This window comes from Cetorhinus maximus, chromosome 1, assembly GCF_964194155.1.
Source record: "Cetorhinus maximus chromosome 1, sCetMax3.hap1.1, whole genome shotgun sequence".
Taxonomy (NCBI): Eukaryota; Metazoa; Chordata; class Chondrichthyes; order Lamniformes; family Cetorhinidae; genus Cetorhinus; species Cetorhinus maximus.
This window is the reverse complement of record NC_135879.1, coordinates 146,237,089-146,263,625: the sequence shown is the minus strand read 5'-3', so window position 1 is coordinate 146,263,625 and position 26,537 is coordinate 146,237,089. Positions and strand designations below refer to the sequence as shown.

Sequence of the window (26,537 nt, the reverse complement as noted above, 5' to 3'; positions counted from 1 at the left end):
ACTTAACATTCAGCACTGCCATGGCTGTTGGGAGAACAATGCTGACCTCATTGCTGAGCAAACATACCTGCCCATGGCACCCCAGCCTCACCGACACCAGTGGACCTAGGCACATGGTGCCTCTCCAAATCCAGGACCTCCTGCTCAAATAGGCTGATAATGACTAACTGCGCCTGGCTGCCGCCAGTCCTCACACACTCTGCTGCGTTATGAGCATTCTTCTCCTGAAAATGAGAGGCAAGCGTTGATTAGCGCAAATTGCACATGGACTCTCTTCACGCACAGCCCGCCCCAACCAGAGTGGGACATATAAGGGCTCCAGTGCCTCCTCACCCTGCTGCTGCCGAAACACTCACACAAAGGTGCTAAGCCTGTTCCCACCCCCCCACCCCCCACCCGCCCCTTGGCCAAATGCTGCCTACATCACATTAGGCACCACACGGTATATCCTTCCATAGCAAGGAGGCGCATGCATGTGGAGCGCAGAGGGCAGCAGGTGGTTCGTTGCCACGCCACCTTGAAGCTACGCTCCCAGCATGTCATCACCCTGACTTGGGCATGTCCTGGAGTTCCAGAACTGCGCCTAGGTACAGCTCCTCCAGGTTGCCCCCAAAACAGTCATGTGGGACTCAGTGTAACACACACATGCTGTGGGCGCAGAACCCATCTCTTCACCTCTCAGGCTGACCTCGGCATGGGCAATATCTGCTGGCCCACCCAGCAAAGGACACATTCCGTCAATGATTCAATGCAGTCACTACACTCAGACTTGGGTGGGGGGTTGGGGGGGAGGGGGTGGGGGGAGGGCAGCAGGGGGGAAAGCCGACCTGCTGGGTTAAGTGACCAATGCCAACATTGTCCTCACCCTTTCTGAGCGCAACAGGTCGTTGAAGCGCTTGCGGCACTGGATCCAGGTGCGCCACACCATGTTGCGAGAGCTCACCACCTCTGCCACCTCCTCCTAGGCACATTTTGTCATGTGGGAGGCCTCCTCCTCTCGTCCTGGGGAACCAGCACCTCCCGCCACGCTGCCACCTCCTCGAGGAGGGCAGCAAGGCAGCCATCGGAAAAACAAGGGGCACACTGGCCCCCCGCCCTACCCTCCGGCCTAGCCTGCCCTGATGACCTAGCCTCCAGACTTGAATAACCTCCACTGCCCCTCTGCAAAGCCCTTCGCCCAGCCATTGTGAGCAGCCTTTCTGAGGCTGCCAGGCCTCCCTTTATACAGGCCGCCGCGTTGCCATTGGATCCGGCGGGCTGAGTGCACCCGACCACTCTCGCTATGTACAGGGGTCGTGAAGCACACTGGGTGAGCCTTAATTGGCCCGCCCATGTAAAATGGCAGCGCGGACCCAATCGCGAGCAGCAATCGGGTCTGCGTCCACCCGCGCCCATGCCCGCTCCACCCCCACCGCCATCCAGAAAACTCTGCCCATGGTAAAGGATACTTTTGCAAGATATAATTTCACATTCAGTTTCAGGGTGAAAAGCTTGGGTCTGAAATGAATGTCTTAAACTTAAATAAAGGCACTTGGTTATGATCCGGTTAGGGACCATTCATGTTTAAAGAAGAAACCTGAACACCCAGCAATTATCCAACAGAGCTAAGCCACAAGATTTCACATTTCAGAGAAACAAACTTTATTGTATACAAAGAGAAATCAAACAAAGCAAGCACCACTAGCTTAATACTAATAGTCACCCCAAATTAACAAACAATTTTTTTAAGTGTCATGATTGTTGTTATGCAGTCAATTGCAGCAGCCAACTGGCATAGCCAAGTCTCACAAAAAGCAATTGTGATGAATAATGTTAGGAACTAGAGATAGTTTATGTAAGTTATATTTGAATTTGTGGGTGTTAGGAATGAGTTTTAGCTTTAACTTTAAGTTTAATTTGTATTTCTGTATTTGTGTGTTAAGAAAGGGGGGGAGCTTGAGTTTTAGTTTCACTTTAAAAGATGCCTGCATTTTAATAGGGTTTTATAACTTTAGAAGGGAAGTTAAAACAAACACAAGGTTGAAAAAACTGTGCTGTTGCCTACCAACAGTGGTCCAGAGAGAGGGACCCACAGACACAGAGGGAAGAATTTTGCCCTTGGTGGGCTCGGCGGGAATGAGCGGGGGCGGTCAGGAAGCCAACCACTGCCCGCGATCAGCACCAGACCGTGATTTCACCCTGGCAGGCCAATTAAGGTTTACCCAGCGTGAGACGCGAGTGACAGTGCTGGAGGAGGTGGGTGGGAGTTGGGGGGGGTGGGAGGAGGGCGAGCGGGTCGAGCCCAAACTTCGCACATGTGCGCGAGTGGGCACTTCATAATCTTCCTGAGGTATACAGCTTCCTCAGGGAGATGAAGCACTGTTAAAAAAAGAAAATGAAGAAAATAAAAATGTAATAAAACATGTCCCCTCATGTGACTCTATCAGAATAGCAGGGACATGTTAGTAAATCAATTTAAAAACTTTTATCTTTATTTGCTTTTGGAAACCTCATCCCACCCGTGGATGAGGTTTCCAAAAAATTGCAAAGGCTACTTGGCCTTTTCGCCTGCCCTCCAGCTTTTAAGTTGGACGGGCAGTGAAAAATGTAAGTTAATTGATTACTTAATGGCCTATTTGTCGGTGGGCGCGCTGCCGGCTCTAGCACGTGCCCACTAACCGAACTATCGTGCAACTGCGTGTTGATGTTGGCACGCTCGGCCGACATCAAAGCGCGTCATTTCACACTCGAATTTCTGCCCTGAGAAACCAAAAGCAGTTTGAGTTCAGTTGGTGATTATGCTCTTAAGGTGGAGGAAGCAGTTTAAGTCTCTTTCTACATGGACATACTAGCAGGTTGTTTTGTAAAATAAGCCTAAGAATCTTAGATGAGTTGCTCTAAACTTAAAGTAACATTGAATGTCAAGTGAATTCTGGATCTCAAGGGAGATATCAAGTTGTTAGCAGCCTACTGATAAAGGGAACTGCATGGAGCAGGTCCTAAAGGAAAAAGAAAAAAGTCACAAGAAGCCCCTTTGAGTTAAGTCAAATATCAAGGACAGGAATCTGGAACAAGACCCTATTCAGTAAAAGTAAAAGCAAGGAGCAGAGAGGAAGGTTTCAAGTTTAGAGAGAGGAACCTGCAAGAAGCAGACTCAAGGCAAAATAGACTTGTGAGAGCCAGAAGGTTCGAGGAATCAGCCAAAAGGTTGGTGACTCCTTACTATGGCCACGTGAAGCAGTGGTGCTCTGTTGGCACAGGTGAGTATCTGAGAGAGTTTGTGGAAGGAAGCCTGAATGCACATGGCCATCCAGGGGAAAGAAACTTAAGAAAGAGAGTTCAAGACCCTGTGGAAGGCATTCAAGAGAAAGTGTTGTTTGGGAGAAGATTCCAAAGCAGGTTCTTCAAGAGTGGAGATTGGAAACTCTTGTGTGAAAGACAGTTCAGTGAGACTGGTTGGTTCATAGCGTGCCAAGCATCTGGGGGGTTGTTGGGGGGGGAGTTGATCAGAAATCTGTTCGGGGTGGCATCTGTCATTGGTTTCAGCGTGTGGTGTGCCTGACCACAGGTCGCCTATTGGTTTACATGTATTGTGTACTTACTGTGAACAAGAGAGCACAAGATAGCTTTTGTAACTTGTTTTATTCTTATGAATCTGTACATATCTGCAAAGGTGTAGTTGTGGGTGAAGGAATATTATAATATGGTTCATCTTTTCTTGTTAATAACTATTTTCTTCTTTTGTTAAAAGTTCATCAGCTAACTCCTATGACTCTGTTCAGGGAGCCACTCCCACATTTCTAATAAAAAAATAAAAGTTAGGATCTATCAAGCTGGGTTCCACTGTGGGATTCGACTTGTTCAGTAGTAACATCGGCTGGGGTCATAACAATAATCAATTAATTTGTTCTGGCATTAGTGGTTCAGGAATAAATGATGGCTAGAGCACTCTTCTTCAAATCTTTATTGAGCCTTGGTTGAACAACTCATCAAAAAGATCACCTTACAACACTGTTGCACTCCCTCAGTGCTGCATTACAGTGTTATCCAAGATTATACCCTCAAGTATAAGGGTATTGAGCTTGAACCCATAACTTTCTGACTCAGTAACAATGGGCTACCACTAAGTCAAGTTGACACCTTGACATACAAACAGAACAGTGTTCCTAACATGTTGTAATTTGAAGATGCAGATACACATTGACAGAGTTCAACCAGCCAGGCATGCTGCACTGACAATAAACAGGGGTGGCATTTTATGGCCAGCCAGCGGGTTTGAAAGTGGGGGTGGGGAGGTGGGGGCTGGGAGTGGGCTTGTAAAATGCAGCGGGTGGCCTGCCTACTACCTACCCTCTGCCCCTGACCTGTCTCCCATTTTGCATGGGGCCACCGCTTGAACTTAGCACTGCTGGGACTACAGAACTGCCAGCCATCCAATTGGCCGGCAGCTCTCTAAAGGGAGACTTCATCCCCAGATGGGGACAGAAGGCTCACTCTTAACCAATTAGTGCCCCACTGAATGTTAAATGGCTGCAGGACAGACAGCATTGGAGGGGATGTGTTCCCCACTGACTCTTCAGGTGGCCGGGTGGGAAACACTGCCACCCGAAAAATCCTGCCCTAGGAGTTCTAAACAAAACAATTCTTGTCACACTCACATCAGGAAAAGCTCCTCCACTTCCTCAGCCATCAAAAAGGTAGCCTGCCTTCCTCTCCAATTAATCTATAACCAATGGATTCCGTTTTCTGTCTCAAAAGGGAGTCCTTAAATGGGCAAAAGGATGATACTTGTTATATTTTCTGTAGAAGTGATGAATGCTCTGAAGAGGTGCTGTTGAATATGCAGCAACATTGATCTGGATTATATGGAGCAATATATACATTATTTTTATTCATTCACGGGATGTGGGCTTCATCGGCTGGGCCAGCGTGTATTGCCCAACCCTAGTTACCCTTGAGGAGGTGGTGGACAAGGGCAATCACTTTCACCTCGCCTCTGGGGTTCAGCTGTTTTGTCCATTTTTGAACCAAGGCTGTAATGAGGTCAGGAGCTGAGTGGCCCTGGCAGAACCCAACCCTCAGTGACCAGGTTATTGTTAAGCAAGTGCTGCTTAATATCACTGTTGGTGACCCCTTTAATTACTTCACTGATGATTAAAAGTAGACTGATAGGGCGGTAATTGACCAGGTTGGATTTCTCCTGCTTATTGTGTACAGGACACATTTGGGCAATTTTCCACATAGCCAGATAGGCACCAGTGTTGTAGCTGTGCTGGAACAGCTTGGCTAGGGGCGCCACACGTTCTGGAGCACAAATCTTCAGTACCATTGCTGGAATATTGTCAGGGCCCATAGCCTTTGCAATATCCAGCGCCTTCAGCTGTTTCTTGACATCATGTGGAGTGAATCAAATTGGCTGAAGGCTGGCATCTGTGATGCTGGGTACCTCCAGAGGAGACCGAGATGGATCATCCACTCAGCACTTCTGGCTGAATATTGTTGCAAATGCTTCAGCCTTAACTTTTGCACTGATGTGCTGGGCTCCCCCATCATTGAGGATGGGAATATTTGTGGACCTTCCTCCACCAGCGAGTTGTTTAATTGCCCACCACCATTCACAACTGAATGCGGCAGGACTGGCTTAGATCTGATCCGCTGGTTGTGGGATGCCTTAGCTCTGTCTATCACTTGCTCATTACGTCATTTGGCACCCAAGTAGTTCTGTGTTGTAGCTTCACCAGGTTGAAGCCTCATTTTTAGGTATGGCTGGTGCTGCTCCTGGCATGCTTCTTTGAGCCAGGGTTGATGGTAATGGTAGAGTTGGGGATATGCCGGGCTATGAGATTCCAGATTGTGTTTGAGTACAGTTCTGCTGTTGCTGATGGCCCACAGCACCTCATGGATGCCCAGTCTTGAGTTGCTAAACCTGTTCGAAATCCATCCCATTTAGCACGGTGGTAGTGCCACGCAACATGGTGGAGGGTATCCTCAATGTGAAGGTGGGACTTCATCTCCACAACGACTGTACAGTGGTCACTCCTACCGATTCTGACGTGGACAGATGCATCTGCGGCAGCACCACTACTGTGGGTCAGTAGTGATGCTACTGAGTCACTGTTGGTGATGGACATTGAATCCTCCCACCCGGAGTAAATTCTGCGCTCTTGTCACCCTCAGTGCTTCCTCCAAGTGGTGATCAACATGGATTACTAGGCAAGTGATAATACCACTATGCCATTGCCTTCCTTTAAATGATGCATTTGTACAATTGCAGTGCACCAGGGAGCATTTGGCAGCTCCATGACATTCTTCTTATTGATAACTTTCTTTTGAACTTACTATCCCTCTTACACTCAGCATCTCCTCATAGCAACATAGATGAGATTCAGAACTTGGCATCATGGGGGAATTAATCCCTGCACCCCAATGCCAAGGTATAGACTAATGGTATGTCAGTATGCTGCATTACTGCTATACAATCCACACTGTGTAAATGTGACCATTCAATCAACTATTAAAAGCTAGGGCAGGATTTTTCCCTTGGTGGGCGTGCTCGGCAGGGGTGGGCAGGGGTGGGCGAGGGCAGTCAGGAAGCTGACCTCCATCCGTGATCGGCTCCACACCATGATTTTATGTGGGTGAGCGTGCCAATTAAGGCCCGCCCAGTGTGGAACGCGCGTGTTTGCACTCAGCACTGCCTGTACGGGCTTGGGGGGAGGAGGGCGAGCAGGCCGAGCACGAACTTCGCACGTGCGCGAGAAAGAGCGCTTCAACCTCCCTGAGGCACGGAGCTGCCTCAGGGAGATGAAGCGCTGTTTAAAAAAAAATAAAGGAAATAAAAATGCCATAAAACATGTCCCCTCATGTGACTCTGTCGCATGAGTAGGGTCATGTTTTTAGCTCAAGTGTTAAATTTTTATTTTATTTTTATTTGCTTTAGGAAACCTCATCCCACCCGTGGATGAGGTTTCCTAAAAAATGTAAAGGCAGCTTGTCCTTTTCGCCTGCCCATCAACCGTTAGGTTGAATAGACAGTGAAAATTTCAGTAAAATTGTTAACTTAATGGCCTTAATAGGCCTTTTAATTGTCGGCAGGCATGCTTCCGGCTCCGGCACCCGCCTGCCGACCTAACTATCGCGAGAGTGTGCATTGACGTCGGCACACTTGGCCGTCATCAATGTGCTTTATTTCACGTTCCGGCATGTCAGGCGCTCGCCCACACGCCAAGCGTAATTTTCTGCCCCTAATGTTTTCAAGCAGCAAACTTGTTCAATTTTAGGAGTGATTTAGTACATCACATGATGACTGATTTTTGTTATCGAAAAATAATCTTTCTGTGTCCACTTTGCACAAAGGTACAAATTCATGGTCTGACAAACGTTACAATTATCAATTTGAAAACAAAAAAAATAGCTATAATTCCAAGTTTTTTTCCCCATAGGATCCCAATGAAGATACAGAATGGAATGATGCCTTACGGAGTTTTGGCATTATTCCTCCAAAAGAAAAACCAAGGGATGAAGTTGAAGAAATGGTCCTGCGTTTACAAGAAGAAGCTAAAGGTAAAAGTTTAATTTTGTCTAAACATGAACGTGAAAAACAAAAGGTTCTAATAATTAAGATGAGGGCAAAGCTCATAGTGTGTATTGTACTGAAATCCCTGATAAAAACAGATGTTACTTTTACCTTTTTTCTTGAAACAATGCAGTGTTAATCAACTGCTACTGCAGCTTTTAATGATGCTACCTATATAAAATCATTAGAAAAAGGAAATGAAGGCACACAGGGTAAATCTATCGTGTCATGAGCGCTCTGGCTGAAGGCAGATCCTTGGCTCATTGTCTCCTGATGCTTCATCCTGAACTGTTTTCTTGGCAGTTTTTGTCATTGGTGGTTTGTCATTGCCTTTCACTCTCAGGGACAGGGTGAGAAGAAAGTTCCTAAGTTTACCTCAGCAGGAACAGAAACGGAACCTGTGCTGTTGGTATTATTTCGAACCACCCCTAGTCATCTAAGCTAACTGGCCCCTGACTGGGTAACTGCAACAGGGGTGTTCCACAGAACTAAACTGTTCAGGTTCAAGCTCTGCCACGGTAATAGTTAGAAGTCTCAGATTTGGCATTAGTGACGCTGTGTTAGAGAGAAGAAAAACTGAACTGTTAATTGCTGTTACAAACCTCTGTGGAAGTAGGAATTAGGGGAACAGAGAATGGAGGTTAGCAGTGATCACTATCATAATTGTGTAACCTGCCAACACCTGCTGTCTGCTCCCTACTATGGCCCTACTGTAACTTTTTTTTGGGTTCTGTTTTGTCACTTGTTCTCAAAACCAATACCAGGATCTCACATTTATAGGAATTGACTTAAATGGCCCTTTATCTATTTGTTCAATAGCCTAGGATTGCAATGATAATAACCCTTTATGACCTGAATCAGATTTATACCTCTAACAAATGTACTTTTTAGCTTCTCTGATGGTGTGATCATGAGATATAAATTATTAACTGTTTTATTTTATAGTGTTGTGAATGTACAGAGCAACAGTTAAGATTAGGATCACTTATTTCAATCATAAGTTGACTTTGCATAATAATACCAATTAATGAACACTATGCTTTCCCACATCCATGGGTTTTCTTGCTCTCTTCTGTATTCAATTCTTGAGGAAGCTTCTCCAGGCCTTACATATCTCAGTGTTTTATTTCCTTCTGTTGTTCATAACTTTCAATACTTTGAGTGAGAGGTGTTTTCCAATTGCTGATGCAAGCAATTGTTAATTATTTATAATTTATGGGGAAAGATTACCAAAACTCATTAGCATCTTAACTACCTATGATCAAAAGGTTCTGAAATATAATTCAATTTCTGTATAATGTCTGAATAATTTATGATCTCTCTTAATTCAATAATCTACCAAACTTCAGCAGAAGAAATGGAGCAACATTATCAGTTTGGTCATACTTTCATTACAATGAAAATATAAAATAACATTCTTACCAGCATACAAATAGTCGTTTGGTAGTGCAGAACTTGAGTATTGCTGAAAAAGAGCATTTTGTCAAAGTTTTTCATCTTGCACTCATCAGGACAATCGCAAAAATACCAATGACAGGGGAAGCAACAAATATATACTGCATGAGAAGAGAGTGCTGATTGGTTGGCAAGTAGATTCTGTCTTGACGAATGCATGGCGAGAAGCTTTGACAAAATGTCTTTATCCAGTTAATACTTTTATCAGTATGTTTTACTTTGCATTCCTGATGATTGTATAAAATGTTAGAAACACATTACTCATCTAACAGAATTGATTGTATAAAGTTCCTGTCCAATGTTGACATCATACTCTAGCTCCATTCAGTCAACATAATTGAATAAAAAGAAGCTTAATTTGTAATAGACTGGATTGTTTTTATTTGTAGTTCTATAGTAGGAATAGAATATACACTAAAGTTTCATTGAAATAATCTAAGCAAAAATGTATCATTAAATAAACCTAAGAATATAACAGCAATGTTATCAGTCCACACTGCTGTTGAGAAGCATCACCTATCAGATCCGCATGACAGAAATTTGTTTGCCTGCCACCCATAATTTTCTAACCATGCATTTTTAATTTTTATGGTCAGAAAATTGAGAGAATACATGCTCAGATTTTTGATGATTGTTGTTCTCCAGCCTATTAAGCACCTCGCAGGAGGCATCTAAAATCAATCAGTAAAATCTATCCTTAAATGCGATAGCACTGCTTCTGACAGGTGAGGGATTCTCCACTGGAAACGTGATCGGAGCTGCTCTCACTCTGCGACCATAACTTCCTGCAAGCATTGTGGCCTACTAGGAAAGTTAAGGATAGTATTAGATAAAAGAAGAGGCTTATAATGTTGCAAAGGGTAGTAGTAAATCTGAGGATAAGGACTGTTTTAGAAACCAGAAATCAGAAACCAAATAGTTGATAAAAAGGGTAAAATACAATATGCTAGTAAACTAACCAGGAATAGAAAAACAGATTGTAAGAGCTTTGACGAATATATATAAAGGAGTATAGCTAAAGTAAACATTGGTCCCTTAGAGGCACACACAGGAAAATTATCTTGGAGAATGGGGAAATTACAGATACTGAAATGATATTTTGTGTCTGTCCTCTCAGTAGAAGACACAAATCACATACCAGAAATAAAGGATAAACAAGGGACTAATAAAAGTGAGGAACTTAAGGTGATTAATATCAGCAGAGGAAAAGTATTGGAGAAACTTAAGGGACTAAGAGCGGACAAATGGCCTACATCATAGTATTCTGTAAAAGGTAACTACAGAGATAGTGAATGCACTGGTTATGATTTTCCAAAATTCCCTAGATTCTAGAATGATCCCAGTGGATTGGAAGGTAACAAATGTAACATTGCTATTCAAAAAAGGAAAGAGAGAGAAAACAGGGCCATTAGCTTGATATTAGTCATCAGAGTCCACTTGGAATCTTATTAAAAAAGCCTCAACAGTGCATTTAGAAAATCAGGCATGATCAGACAAAGTCAACATTGTTTATGAAAGGGAAATCGTGTCTGACAAAGTTATTAGAGTTTTTTGAGGATGTAACTAATAGGGTGGATAAATGGAACTAGTAGGTGCAGTACGCTTGGATTTCCAAAATGCATTCAATAGGTGCTACGCAAGAGGTTAATATTCAAGACGAGCGCTCATGAGCTTGGGGATAATGTATTGACATGGATAGGGGATTGGTTAATGGACAGGAAACAGAGAGTAGGGGTAAATAGGCATTTTCAAGCTGGCATGTCATAATTACTGGAGGACAGCAAGGATCAGTGCTGGGGTTTCAGCTTTTTGCAACCTATATTAATGATTTAAGTGATGAGACTGAGAGTAATGTATCTAAATTTTCTGATGATACAAAGCTAAGTGAGAATGTAAGCTTGTATGAGGATGACACAAAAAGGCTGCTAAGGGATAAAGACAGGTTAAATAAATGGGTAACAAGGAGGCAGGTAGAACATAATGTGGATAAGTGTGAGCTTATTTACTTTGGTAGTAAGCATTGAAAAGCATAATATGTTTTAAAATGTGTGAAATGTTGATGTTCAGGGAAACTTGTTGTGTACAAGGAACACAGAAAGTTAGCAAGCAGGTAGAGTGAACAATTAGGAAGGCAAATGGCATGTTTGTGTTTATTGCAAGAGGATTGAAGTACAGGAATAAAGAAGTCTTGCTACAATTGTACAAAGCTTTGGTGAGACCATGCCTGGAGTACTGTGCGCAGTTTGGTCTCCGTATTTAAGGAAGGATATACTTGCATTGGAAGCAGTACAGTGAAGGAGCACTAGGTTGGTTCCTGGGATGAAAGGGTTATGAACATATGGTTGTCCTATGCTGAGAAGCTGAGTAAATGTGGCCTATATTCTCTGGAGTTTAGACAAAGGAAAGGTGATCTCATTGAAACATACAAGACTTTGAAGAGGCTTGACAGGGTGGACACCAAGAGGTTGTTTCCCTTCACTGGAGAATCGAGAACATGGGTGTACAGTCTCAGGATAAGGGGTCAATCATTTAGGACCGAGATGAGGAGAAACATCTTCATTTAAAGGGTAATGAATCTTTGGAATTCTCTACCCTAGAGCGATATTGTTGTGCATGCTTCATAGTTGATTATATTTGAGGCTGAGATAGATTTTTGGTCTCTCAGGGAATCAAAGGACATGGGGAGTAGGCAAGGAACTGAAGTTGAGGTCTAAGATCAGCCTTGATCATGTTGAATGGAGAGCAGGCTTGAGGAGCCAAATAGTCTACTCCTGCTCCTATTTCTTACATTCTTAGGTTCTATTGTAACATTCATTTTCTGCTTGACATGCAGGGGGCGGGCCCTGCACGTCAGTGCATAAAATGACACGAGGTGACTTTGGGCGCGTGTCCCAACATCACCGCGTGCCATCGCAATATTTCACTGGGCGGACGCGCGATGAAGTTCAAAGTGAGCCCGCCATTAATTAATGGGCTAGTTGAGGCCCTTGAATCGGCAATCAACGCCGTGTTACAGGCGTCCGTGCGATCTTCGGATGGGCGCACGGGCAGGCGGGTAAGAGACTTGTTAATAAAACTCATCCACGGGTGGGATAAGAGGGCTCAGTGGGGTTGTCAATCTGGTCTGTGAATATTTATTGCAGAAAGTTTTTTAAACTTGCCTGTGTGATCTGTAGCAATTCAAAATGAATTCCAGCAGATTTCTGTCTACTTTGAACCTTCAGCTCAGCACTCTTCAGTCAGGAATCTTTATCGGGCCTGCAGCTTTCTGGAGGCCTCCCTTTAGCCTGGGTATGGGTTCTGACATTTCCACTGGAGGCAGCTCCTCTGAGGAGGAAGGGATGGATAGAATAAGGAGGAGGCCAGGAGTGCACAATCAGCCTCCAGGGAAGCCACCTTTGGGAGTACAGGCGCAGGCACAAAGGGCGCAGGGCCAAGAGATAGTCCAAGGTGGAAGGGGCCGCAGAAGACGCCACTATCCTGCTGCCAGGGTATACAGGCGGCGAAGCAGCTACATCAATATCTCTCAAGGGAGACAGTCAACTACATCTGTCAGATGATTGGGCTTGAGATCTCCCCTAACTGTGTGGGTGGACACCCTATGCCAGTGGCTCTGAAGGTCACAGTTGCCCTCAACTTCTATGCCTCTGGCTCCTACCAGGGGTCAGTGGGTGATCTTTGTGGTGTCTCCCAATCAACTGTGCACACTTGTGTCAAGCAGGTTACAGACATTCTGTTCAGGCGTGCATTGACTTTCATCCACTACCGTTGGGACCAGGCAAGCCAGACACAGCGAGCCAGAGCTTTCGCAGCCATTGCTGGCTTCCCCTGCGTCCAGGGTGCAATAGACTGGACACATGTGGCCATCAAGGCGCCAGCAGGTGTGCCCGGTGCCTTCGTCAGCAGGAAGGGCTTCCACTCCATGAAAGTGCAGATAGTGTGTGGCCACAGGATGCTGATTCTACAAGTCTGTGCCAGGTACCCAGGCAGCTCCCACGATGCCTAGATCCTGAGACACTCCCAGGTGCCGGGGCTCGACAGTGCTCCAGCCCGGCTGGATGGTTAGTTGCTGGGTGACAGGGCTATCCCTTCAGGAGGTGGCTCATGACACCCCTCCGCCATCCAATATCAGAAGCTGAGGAGCGCTACAATAGGAGCCAAGCCTCCACAAGGGCTTTGGTGGAGAGAGCCATCGGTCTTCTCAAGATGCGCTTCACATACCTGGGCCGCTCAGGGGGCGCATTGCAATAGCCCCCAAATCGCATCTCTGTGATAGTGGTTGCATGCTGCGCTCTCCACAATCTTGCGCTGGAAAGGGGGGATGCAGTGGACGATGAAGACATTGACGCAGTAGATGCGGCTGCACACGATGAGTCCAGCACTGATTCTGAGGATGAGGAAGCACAAGGGAATGATGAGGGGCTAAATGCTGACCCGGGACTACACCAAGGAGGCAGGGCACACGGTAATCCAATGAACCTTCAGGTAGCTCCACACAAATGGATCAGGAGAACCAGCCTTGCCTGGCGCTTCCATACTCGGCACTTAAGAGCTACATCTGCCACTTCATCAGCTGCAACTAAGGGCTTTGGACATAAACCTAAATGTCCACTCAAACACTCTTACATACATGTCATGCAAACATACAAATGCAGCGCAAAGGAACCACCCTCAGACATGGTAACACATCTGGTTTTAATTTTCACCATCATAAGGTCACACAAAGTCAAACCAAAAAGTTTTTCAAGCATAAACAAGTAATTATCCCTTAATCTAAGGCCAACACAAAAGCACCAGTGAGAAACCCATGGTGTGCCTAAGGTCCCTTATGCTTACGTTTACGGGTGCTACGTCTTGGTGCCGCCCCATCGCTTGGAATGGCACCTGAGACAGCCTGCTGACTCTGCTGTCCTGTTGGCCTCGATGACCTTGGCGGCCGTCCTCTGGCCCGTGGAGCCTGTGCTGGTTCGCTTGGGAGGGATCTGCCAGGTCCACAGCTGGCATCTCCCCATTCATCGCAGCCTCACCCGATGAAGCAGTCACTGGGAGATGTGTGGAGCAGCTGGTGCCCTCATCCAGAGCACCGTGAGAGGAGCCCGCAGATACGACAGGCAGCTGCTCCACTGACGTGAGGTCGCCCCGGACCTCCCTGCTCACCGTGGATGGATGGGCAACGAGCTGGGAAGCTTGAAGCCCACAACATCGCCCACATTGGCAATGACCAGCTGTGGCCGCTGGCGCTGTGGGGACTTGCAGGTCCGAGCATATCCCCAGGAGAAGCTGCTTGTTCTCCTGGAAGCCCCTCTCCACGAGAGTCGCCACTCTCTCCATGGGGGAAGCATGACGCTCTGACATGAGGCTCATTGCATTACTGATGCTCTGCGTGGACTCCTCCACCACGGACACCAAGCGAAGCATAATCTCATGCAACACTCCCAGATGCTCCCACACACCTTGCCGCATTTCCTGCAGCTGCTGCGTCGCGAATGACTCCAGAGGCACATCATCATGCACTTACTGAGCTTGTGCCTGGTCTCCTGCAGTCCTCCGACTGCTGGCGCCATCGGGACTCTCTGTCTCTGCCAGCTCCTCCAGCGATTGTGAAGTGCCCTCTCCACTGTGCCCCACTAGCCAATGTTGCAATGCCACCGAGGTACTAATATCTGCGCTGGTGCCTGCCTCACAGAAATGGTGTGACACAGGTGACAGCTGAGGGCCCTCAGGTGTGAGAGGGGGCATCTGGAATTGCTCCTGGTGGACAGGCTCTGATGATGCTGAAATTAACAGCAAGGACAGTGGGTCAGTTAGCATCCACACAGTGATACACTTCATCCCTTTCCCCCTGGCTCATTATGCGCTCAACCTTCCAGAACCTATGGAGACGAATATTGGTGTGGCAAATAGTCAGGAGGATACCCTAACATTACACGCAGATACAGACAGGCTAGTCAGATGGCATAAGGAATGCCAAATGGAAAGTTATGTGGATAAGTGTGACCGAGATAGATAGGTTCTTGATTGGTAAGGGGATCAAAGGTTACGGGGAGAAGGCGGGAGAATGAGGTTGAGAAATTTATCAGCCATGATTGAATGGTGGAGCAGACTCGATGGGCCGAATGGCCTAATTTCTGCTCCTATGTCTTATGGTCTTATGGTGAAGAACTTGGGCAGGAAAAACAAGGTACGGGAATACATGAGGAATGGTAGTATTGTGGAAAGTAAGGAGGATCAGAGGGACCTTGCTGGGCATGTCGACAGGCCTGTTAAGGTAGCGGGACAGGTACATAAGGCGTCTAAGAAGGTAAATGCCATACTTGCCTTTATTAGCCGTGGAATAGAAAATATAGGAACAGGGAGGTCATGTTACAGGGGCAGAAAATGCTGCCTAGGCCACAGCTAAAGTTCTGCGTGCAGTTGTGATATGCGCTTCACGGGAGGGATGTGAGTGGAGTGGAGAGAATGCAGAGGTCGTTGACCAGGATGCTGGCTGGGCTGGAGAGTTTGATTTATGAGGAGACATAGCATAGACTGGGGTTATTTCCCCTGGAGCACCGGAGATTGAGGGGTGACATTATTGAAGTTTTTAATATTATGAGGGGCATAGATAGGGTCAACAGAAAGGAACTTTTCCCCTTGGTGGAGGGATGAGTAACCTGGTGGCATTGATTTAAGGTAAAGGGCATGAGGTTGACAGGTGATGTGATGAGCAACTTTTGCACACAGTAATGTGGGACGCACTGCCTGAAATGGTGGTGGACGCAGAAACCCTCCTAACATGTAATGTAGGGGGTGGTGATGTGTGTCAGCTTCACCTCTGACTTCTGAGCGGTCCGAATTGCTCCCACTCCCTGGGTTCTAGACCTTGGACTTATTTGAGGGTTGTGACAAAGTGCAGCAGACAACTGGTTTTGGTGCAAGAAAAAAAACTGGGTTTATTGAAGTCATAAATGAATTGAACATTAGGATTACACTGAGATTATACAGACCTACAAAGTACACCTAGTTAAGAATGGGGAACACACGGCATAACGAGGGAAAATCACACTACTAATCCCCTTACCCTTATCCCACCCCCAAAACCTAAATAAATTGTACTAGGAGAGGTCAGGGATCATGCTCACCAACCAGGGTTCCTTGACAGTTCGAAATCCAGCCAGGTAAGCCGGTTGCAGTTTTGGCATACACTCTTTGTGTCCTCTGGGGCCTGCCATCCCCACATGGTCCTGGTCTATGGAATTTGCGAAGGTTCTTCAGGTGGGTGGAGGGCGTGGTTGCGGCCTTGTTGTCTTCGATTGAGCCTGCAACCCCGTGCCCCTCGCCGTGATGTTGCCTGCGGGCCTGCAAACCTCCAGATCTCCTTCCTCTGCTTGGCTCAGCTACCTCTCCCTGCTTAAACTCTGCTTCAACTGCTCCAAAACTGCTCATCCCCCTCCCCTTCGTAACTGGTCGCCCAGTTATACTGTTTTTCGAATTTCTTATCTCAATCCAAATCAAGGTTAGTTCTTTGTCTGATTTTGGTGGGCTTCTTCAGGTGATTGTTGTCTCATTGTTTTTAATGGGCTCGCATGATGTTTATCGTTGTCTTCCTGTCCCTGTAACTAGTCTTGAACTGAAAGCCATTGTATATGTGGAGTATTGATAGGTTCGCATAATTGCATTGATTGCTGCCTTCCTGCCTTAGTAGTTAGTGGCGATTATTTATGCAAGATTTTGATGGGCTTTAGTTTCGTGTAAGATGAAGTCTTTCTCTGGGTTGATTGTTTTAAAGGGAAGAATGCGTATTGTGTCTCCTCTCGTTGTCTGGTTTCAGGCAACAATCCACACTGCACTCAACAAGCCCAGGCATGTCCAGTCCCAGGCCTTCATGGGCCTAGCCTCCTGTCTGCAGGGTTCTACACTTAACTCAGCAGTTGGGTCCTCTGCCATAAAATCCAAAAGTCATATCCTTGTTGATGATATGAAAAATGTGGGAATTTTGAGAACCCTTCAGTAATAAGTATTTGGATGTGTAGTTGCGATGCCGTGGCACACAAGGTCATGGAGATAGTGGTCGGAAATGGTATAAGGCGACTTTGGAAGGTGCTGGACACGCGCATCTTCGAAGGGCCGCGGGACCTTTGTCTATGACCCACACGTCTGACTCTATCAGTCTATGAATGAGCAATGTTGCAACAATAACAATTCAAACAATCATCAGTGCTATGGATGGTGGGAAGACAGAGCAGATGTCACTGTTGACCTCAAATACCTGGCCATTCCACCCCAGCCTCACCAACACCAGTGGACCTGGGCACATGGCGCCTCTGAAGCTCCAGGGCCTCCTGTTCGAAATGGCTTAAAATCATGAGCTGGGCCTGGCCGCCTCCAGTCCACGATTGCTCAGAGACATTGTGAGCATTCTTCTTCTGAAAAACAGAGAAGACCATTCATTCGGGCCAATCACACATGGACACTGCACGCGCACGCCACACCCCAACCACAGTGGCCCATATCAGGCCTCCAGTGCCTCCTCTCCCCGCTACTGCTGATCAGTCACACAAAGATAGTACGCCTGCTCCCAACCCCTCTCAACCGTCACCTTGGACACATTCTGTGTACATCACTTTAGGAAACACACTGTCTTAGCTCCCATAGCAAGGAGGCGCAACTATGTGCAGTGTCAAGGGCAGCAGATGGCTCTTGGCCACGAGACCTTGAGGCTCCCCTTCCACAATCTCATCACCATGAATAGGACATGTGTTGGAGTTCTGAGTTTGTGCCTAGCTGCATCTCCTGCAGGTTGCCCCCAGACTACTCATGTCCGACTAAGACCAACACATGGTACGGGGGAGAACTCATCTCCTCATGAACTACTGAGGCTGATGTAAGCATGGTCACTATCTGCTTGCCCACCCAGCATACAGGAAATGCCCAACATGACTCAATGCAGTCACGACATTAAGATTGGAGTGGGGGGGGGGCCTCAAAGGCTAAGGCTACCTGCTGGGTTAAATGCCCAATGCCAACATGGTACTCACCCTTCCAGAGCGCAACAAATCATTGAAGCGCTTACGGCACTGGATCCAGATGCGTTGCACCACGTCGCGGGAGCTCACCATCTCCGCCACCTCCTCCCAGACATGTTTGGTCATGTGGGGGGGGCCTCCTCCACCCATCCTAGGGGACCAACACCTCCCGCTGTGCTGCCACCTCCTCGAGGAAGGCAGCAAGGCAATCATCAGAAAAGCGAGAGGCACATTGGCCCCCCACTGGCCTCCCCTGCAGCCTGCCCCACTCCTGTGGCAGACCCGGCAGCCTGCCCTGCTCCTCTGCCCTTCCCTCCAGCGTGCCCTGCTCAGCCGACCTCCTGCGGTGTGACCTGGAAGTGGCCATTGTGAGCAGCCTACAGGAGGCTGCCAGGCCTTCCTTTAAACAGGCTGCTGGGTCGCCATTGGACCCGGCGGTCTATGCACGCCCACCGCTGCCCGCACATTCCCGCTATTCACGGGAGTGGGAAATGCGCTGGGCGGGCCTTAATTGTCCTGCCTGCGCAAAATGGTGGCGCGGCCCTGATCGCGGGCGCCTGTGGCCGCTCCTGCTCCGCCTGCCCGACAGGCAGAAAATTCTGCCCATGGTCACGTGCATAAGTTTTTGCCATACTTCCGACAATGTTATAATGACAGAAGCAGAGAGCCTCTGAGCAAATTTCCAGCCAAGGAATCAAAATGATCAATGTACTGATGATGCCCAATATCCAAAAAACTATATTCAAGCTTTTGCTTCTCACAGTTAAACCCTATGAACGGATGAACCTTGCAGGGCTAAAGGAAGCAGAGGATGAGTTTGATGAAGAGGATGAACGTGCTATTGAAATGTACAGGTTAGTGCAAAGAACTTTTTAGCTACAACAATAAAATAGCATGATATGGCCAGCCTACATACAACTGTTATGTCCGAAAGAAAGGATCTGTTTCCATTGGCTTACTGAGTATTATGCATCTTCAGGTCAAAGAGTAGGAGTTTTAATTCCAGAGGTATGGTAGTTGATGTGCGTTGACATTTATATACACAAGCATAAAAATAATATAATCGGAATTATTTTTCAGAGAATTAAGGAATTAATATATAAAAACTGTGAACATGCAAAAATAACGAATGCAACATCAGCTAATTCTTTCTATATGGGGAATGTAGAGGAAATACTACAGTAAGAATAAGGATGTGATCCTCCTGGGTCCTGGCCCTGGACCTAAGATTCCATGTGTCCTTGCAAGGGATGGATCTCTGCCTGCCTCAAAAAACGACAGCGATGTATGAGGGAGTGGGCAGTTGCAAATTTGAAAGCTCTCACATTCCCAACCTCTCCACCCCATTTCTTACCAGAAGCCATTTTCTAGTAGGGGAAGAGAAGGCAATTCCTCCTCTCAACCCATTATATCACATGGTGTGGCTTGAGGGGAATTCCTGTGCTACTCAAATTCTGCTCAGTAATGCCTTAAAATAAACCACAAGCAACCAGAATTAACTTATCTTGCAGGGGTTTGATTACCTCTGCTGGGCCTGAAAATGACTACCTTTCAGAACCGAAAATTTATATATACATTTTCTCTGGCCAACAAAGAAGCCCAAGGGTATCGATGATGGAGCAGCTATGCGTTATTCCACCTTACAAGGACACTTTATGCTGGTTACTGCTGAAGAGCCCTTGCAAGCACTTGCAGATTGCCCCTTCCACAGAAATAACTCCATCACACAAATTTGGGACAGAATCTGTGACCTTATGCTTGCATGGACGAGTGTTTCATTACTTTCACCTCAGCACAGTGGGGCCCCAGATATTTTGACCCTTAAAAATTAAAGATATGAAAATATGATGAAAGAGAAGGGAAATGGGAATTTACAGCAAATGGTTCCGATTTGGAGAAAGCTCTGCAGAACCACAGTGGGCCAAAAAGCCTCCATCCATACTGAAATTTCTTATTCTAAATAACAATGTTTTGCAATTGATAGGTATACGGAGGTGGATTCCAGAGGCTTCTTTGAAAGAAACATTTTAAGCAGATAAGTGCCACACTAAAAATGACTCACGTTTGTGTTTTAGGCGCAAGCGTCTGGCAGAGTGGCAAGACCTGCAAAGAAAAAGTAAATTTGGTGAGTTGGCTGAACTCCAAGGAGATGAGTACGTAAAACAAATTACTTATGCAGGAGAAGAAATATGGGTCATACTTCACCTTTATAGACCTGGGTATGTAGTTAATCAGTTTTGCAGATATAACAGTCTTTTTAATTGTGTTATTAGTTCAATGTTTTAACATGCAACAGTGATATAATTAATTATTCAGGCCATAACATCCTGCCTCTTAAATGCTAGAAAAATATTTTTGTTCACTCAGGAAAATTTAACAGTATTATTATAAAGCTTTAACTTTTAGAATATTCCCAAGGGGACAAAAATAATGGTTTTGGTGTTAAATGAAAAGTAGTATTACCTAAAAATTTGGAAGTTTCCAGAAGCCATGCAAATGTATAAAATGTATGAGACTAGATCGGATGTTCTGTGTTGTAAGTGTTGTTTGGTGTCTCACTGAGAGGTCTGGAGGCATGTATAGTTGAACATAAACCATTTATTGGTAACTCATAACCATGTTATTTATAAGACTAGGAAAGAGGACCTGTTTGGGGATTATCAGGATCTAGGAACTAAATTAAAGAACAGGTCCTCAAGGGTTATAATCTCCGGATTACTACCCGAGCCACGTGCAAATTGGCATAGGAACGCGAGAATAAGGAAAGTAAACACGTGGCTAAAGGAGTGGTGCGGGAAAGAGGGGTTCCATTTCATGGGGCACTGGCATCAGTATTGGAACAGGAGGGATCTGTACCGTCGGGACGGTCTCCACCTGAACCGATCTGGGACCAATGTTCTAGCAAAAAGGGTAAATAGGGTGGTCAACAGGACTTTAAACTAGAAAGTGGGAGGAAAGGGAAGGGTAAAACTCCAAGAAGTATGACTAATGGGAAACAATGCAGCAGGTTAGCATGTGAGAGGGTGGATTCAACTTCATGGAAAATTATGAAAAAACTAAAAAGAAAGGAGAGCCCAGGAGAGGCTATTAAAGTCTCCAGAAAACAAAATAGCTCAGGGTGTTTGGAAAGGGCTAGGGATCTAACTTCAAGCACATCAGATAAAGGGACGACAATGAGAAAGGGGACGGGAAATACAGGACTGAAGGTGTTGTATCTGAATGCACGCAGTATACGAAATAAGGTAAATGAGCTTGTGGCGCAGATTGAAATTGGTAGATATGATGTAGTGGGCATCACGGAGACATGGCTGCAAGGGGATAAGGACTGGGAGCTAAATATCCAAGGATATACATCCTATCGAAAAGATAGGCAGGTTGGCAGAGGGGGTGGGGTTGCTTTGTTAGTAAGAAATGAAATGAAATCGATAGCAAGAAACGACGTAGGGTCAGATGATGTAGAACCTGTGTGGGTAGAGTTGAGGAACCCTAAAGGTAAAAAAAACCATAATGGGAGTTATGTACAGGCCTCCGAACAGTAGTCAGGATGTGGGGCACGAGATACACCAGGAGATAGAAAAGGCGTGTAAGAAAGGCAAGGTTACAGTGATCATGGGGGATTTCAATATGCAGGTAGACTGGGAAAAGCAGGTTGGTAGTGGATTCCAAGAAAAGGGATTTGTGGAATGTCTACGAGACGGCTTTTTGGAGCAGCTTGTGGTGGAGCCTACTAGGGAACAGGCAATTCTAGATTTAGTGATGTGTAATGAGGCAGATTTGATAAGGGAGCTTAAGGTGAAGGAACCCTTAGGAGGAAGTGACCATAATATGATAGAATTTACCCTGCAATTTGAGAGGTAAAAGCTGGAATCAGATGTAACGGTATTACAGTTGAATAAAGGCAACTACAGAGGCATGAGGGAGGAGCTGGCCAGAATTGACTGAGAGATGAGCCTAGCAGGAAAGACAGTGGAACAGCAATGGCAGGAGTTTCTGGAAGTAATTTGGGAGACACAGCAAAAATTCAACCCTAGGAAGAAGCATACTAAAAGGGAGGACGAGGCAACCATGGCTGATAAGGGAAGTCAGGGACAGCATAAAAGCTAAAGAGAAAGCATACAATGCGGCGAAGAGCAGTGGGAAGCCAGGGGATTGGGAAGCCTACAACGACCAACAGAGGACAACTAAAAAAGAAATAAGGAGGGAGAAGATTAAATATGAGGGTAAACTAGCCAGTAATATAAAAGAAGATTGCAAGAGTTTTTTTTAGATATGTAAAGGGTAAGAGAGAGGCAAAAGTGGACATTGGGCCGCTGGAAAATGACGCTGGAGAAGTAGTAGTGGGGAACAAAGAAATGGATGAGGAACTGAATAGGTACTTTGCGTCAGCCTTCACGGTGGAAGATACGAGTAACATCCCCAAAGTTCAAGAGAGTCGGGGGGCAGAGGTGAGTATGGTGGCCATTACCAAGGAGAAGGTGCTAGGAAAACTGAAAGGTCTGAAGGTGGATAAATCAACTGGAGCAGATGGATTACACCCCAGAGTTCTGAAGGAGATAGCTGAAGAGATAGTGGAGGCATTAATGGCGATCTTTCAGGAATCACTGGAGTCAGGGAGGGTCCCAGAGGACTGGAAAATTGCTAATGTAACCCCCCTATTTAAGAAGGGAGTGAGGCAAAAGATGGGAAATTACAGGCTGATTAGCCTGAACTCGGTCGTTGGTAAGTCCATTATTAAGGATGAGATTTCAGAATACTTGGAAGTGCATGATAAAATAGGGCAAAGTCAGCATGGTTTCATCAAGGGGAGGTCATGCCTGACAAATCTGTTAGAATTCTTTGAGGAGGTAACGAGCAGGTTAGACAAAGGAGAGCCAATGGATGTTATCTACTTGGACTTCCAGAAGGCCTTTGACAAGGTGCCGCGCAGGAGGCTGCTCAGTAAGATAAGAGCCCATGGTGTTCGAGGCAAGGTACTAGCATGGATAGAAGATTGGCTGTCTGGCAGGAGGCAGAGAGTGGGGATAAGGGGGTCCTTCTCAGGATGGCGGCCGGTGACTAGTGGAGTTCCGCAGGGGTCAGTGTTGGGACCACAACTTTTCACTTTATACATTAATGATCTAGATGAAGGAACTGAGGGCATCCTGGCTAAGTTTGCAGATGATACAAAGATAGGTGGAGGGACAGGTAGTATTGAGGAGGCGAGGAGGCTGCAGAAGGATTTGGACAGGTTAGGAGAATGGGCAAAGAAGTGGCAGATGGAATACAACGTGGGGAAGTGTGAGGTCATGCACTTTGGTAGGAAGAATAGAGGCGTAGACTATTTTCTAAATGGGGAGAGAATTTAGAAATCTGGAGTGCAAAGGGACTTGGGAGTCCTAGTCCAGGATTCTCTTAAGGTTAACTTGCAGGTTGAGTCGGTAGTTAGGAATGCAAATGCAATGTTGGCATTTATTTCGAGAGGACTAGAATATAAAAGCAGGGATGTGCTGCTGAGGCTTTACAAGGCTCTGGTTAGACCACCTTTAGAATATTGTGAGAAATTTTGGGCCCCGTATATCAGGAAGGTGTGCTGGCCCTGGAGAGGGTCCAGAGGAGGTTCACGAGAACGATCTCAGGAATGAAAGGCTTAACGTACGAGGAACGTTTGAGGACTCTGGGTCTACACTCTATGCAGTTTAGAAGGATGAGGGGGGATCTGATTGAAACTTACAGAATACCGAAAGGCCTGGATAGAGTGGACATGGGGAAGATGTTTCCATTAGTAGGAGAGACTAGGACCCGAAGGCCCAGCCTCAGAGTAAAGGGAAGACCTTTTAGAACAGAGATGAGGAGAAAATTCTTTAGCCAGAGAGTGGTGAATCTATGGACTTCATTGCCACAGAAGGCTGTGGAGGCCAGGTCATTGAGTGTATTTAAGACCGAGATAGATAGGTTCTTGATTGGTAAGGGGATCAAAGGTTACGGGGAGAAGGTGGGAGAATGGGGTTGAGAAACTTATCAGCCATGATTGATTGGCAGAGCAGATTCGATGGGCCAAATGGCCTAATTTCTGCTCCTATGTCTTATGGTCTTATGGTCTTATGTACATCTCCAAGGGACAGCCCTGCGTGGGTGCTGTATCCATGTTTGCTACTTCCAGGCTTTACTACATAGTCTACCATCATGTGACTCTCTACATCATTATATAGGCGGTACTGTTTCCCCAGTCCTGCATTAACCCTTGCTCTGCCTAATATCCTGGTGCTACACCTCCCCCCAAGTCCTTACCTAAATATATTTACAAAACAATCTTCTTTATTTCCATGCTACCCCTTCTCCCCCACTTAAGTCTCTGACTTTATAAATTCAGATGTTCTGGAGGCCTGACAATTTCTCCAGATATCGTTCTGTCATGTTTGGAGGAATGGCAGCCTCAGTTGCTTTGGACTTGGCATTGAAATTATAGTACTCTGTGTTTCTGGCACTTGGTTGTCTCCATTTGATTTGCTTTTTGTGCACCTTTGAGTTGCATTTCTCTTCAACAACAACCTGTCTGCTTTATTTGGACACCATGGGCTGTGTTTTACATGCCCTCACTGGACGTGTTTTGGGCCAGTGCTGGTACATAAAATAGGGTGGGTGCCCACCCCACAACCCTCTTGCCCACCCCACAACCCTCTTGCCCACCCCCAAGCTCAACCCCATAATATGGGGGTGGGCAGTAGCCAAAAGCAGCAGCCCGCCCACCATAGTCAAATATTACCAAGGGTCAATTAGGCTTGTTATCAAGCTAATCGACCCTGAAAATGTACTGCCCACACCATAAAATGTTTGGAGTGGGCAGTCGGGCAGGAGCGGATAGCCCAATTTTTTAACAAAGTTCTTCAAAGGGCAGGAAGGAAGGGGAGTTCAATCTTCAGGGGCTGCCTTACGCCGATTGGGGGGGGCCATCCTCCTAAGATCAAACATCCACATCCTTCCTATCCGCCTGCAGCTTTAAACCCAACCCCTCTCCCCACAACCCTTCCTGGCCTGCCCAAATCCTTCCTGACCAAGACCCCAACATACCTGCTCTGGAGATCCATGGGCCTTCTTCCTTCTCCTGTAGTCCTGGCTTTGTCGGGACTGATGGAGTTGCCGGCCAATCAGACTTCTTTCCCAGTGAGGGGTGGAAGTCTCACTTGGCCCTCACTTAGCCTTCCCACAGTGCTTTATGGCTGCAGGGTGGGCCAGCATAGAGCATGTCAGCCCCACGCCGACTTTGTTTCCGGTGGTAGTGAGCCGTCCGCACCCCTGTATTATTCAACACATTGGGTTTGTCCCATTCCTTCCGAGTTCACTTCGTTCATTCCTAGAGTGGACTCAGATTTTCTTTTTCAGTGGAGTCTGCCATATTCTTGCTGGGCATGATGTTTCAAAAATGGAACCTTCCTTTCCACTTGTTTCACAATTGTAACCAAATATTTGTTTACGCTCTTATTTTCCAATTCTTTTTCAAGCTCATGAATCTCTTTATTCAGCTCAGCAAATATTTTGGTGAGTTCAGCTGTCTTTATTACAGCGTTACCTTCAACAAGCTTAACAACTTTATCTATGCATTCAGTTCTGTTTGGAATCTTTCTTCCATGGTCACAGACTGTTGTTCGGACTCCTTCAATTCACTCATTAGATTGTCAATCTATTTTGTAGAATTTCTCTTATCTGCACTCAGAGTCTGGATTTGCTCTTCCATATTGTGTATCTCAACCTTCATGTTGTTCAGATTAGACTGAAGGTCAAGAAGTTCCTCAGTTTTGGTTGTTATTTCTGCTTTCAAGAAACTGTTCTGATGCATCTACAATTCTTTCTCCTGTTCCAGGCATTTTGCATGATGCTTACTAGAGACTTCTGATGCTTGATGTTCATTAAGTTTTAATTGAAGATCTATCTTTGTTCGATTTACTTCTACAAGTTCTTTATTTAAACATTTCAAGTCCTCTTTCAAGTGTTCTACTTCCTGTGAATGAAATTCCAGTGTTTTCATAAGTTCTTGTTTTTCCTTTACAAACTCATCTTTTGTATGTGAAATAAAAACAAAAAACTGCGGATGCTGGAAATCAAAACAAAAACAAAAATAAAAATACCTGGAAAAACTCAGCAGGTCTGACAGCATCTGCGGAGAGGAATACAGTTAACGTTTCGAGTCCGTATGACTCTTCAACAGAACTAAGGAAAAATAGAAGAGAGGTGAAATATAAGATAGCTTAAGGGGGGGGTGGGACAGGTAGAGCTGGATAGAGGGCCAGTGATAGGTGGAGATTGCCACTTCATATCTATCTTTGGAAATGTAATGTTTTCCCAAGTTTTCTTCCAAATGTCTAACCATTTTCTTCAGCTCTGTAGCCTCCATCTTATACCTCATGGCTTCTTCCTGGAAAATATAACATTCCTGAGTCTCCTCTGCCAACTAGTTTGTCAGTTCATTCAGAGTAACATTAAATTTATCTTGCTTCACTTTGAAATTTTCCTGAGGAACAAACTTTGACCTGAGGGATCCTTGTAAC

The 26,537-nt window shown here is 45.9% G+C and overlaps 1 protein-coding gene across 1 annotated transcript in view; it reads left to right on the top strand.

The window, feature by feature from the left end:
- The first annotated feature begins 1,338 nt into the window (after positions 1-1,338).
- Positions 1,339-26,537, top strand: part of LOC144696331 (phosducin-like protein 2) — a 54,285-nt gene continuing 29,086 nt past the window's right edge. The window contains exons 1-4 of the mRNA XM_078567961.1: positions 1,339-1,437; positions 7,422-7,542; positions 18,779-18,869; positions 20,091-20,234. Of these exons, the coding sequence (XP_078424087.1) occupies positions 1,339-1,437; positions 7,422-7,542; positions 18,779-18,869; positions 20,091-20,234 (455 nt within the window). The remainder of the gene's footprint in view (positions 1,438-7,421; positions 7,543-18,778; positions 18,870-20,090; positions 20,235-26,537) is intronic.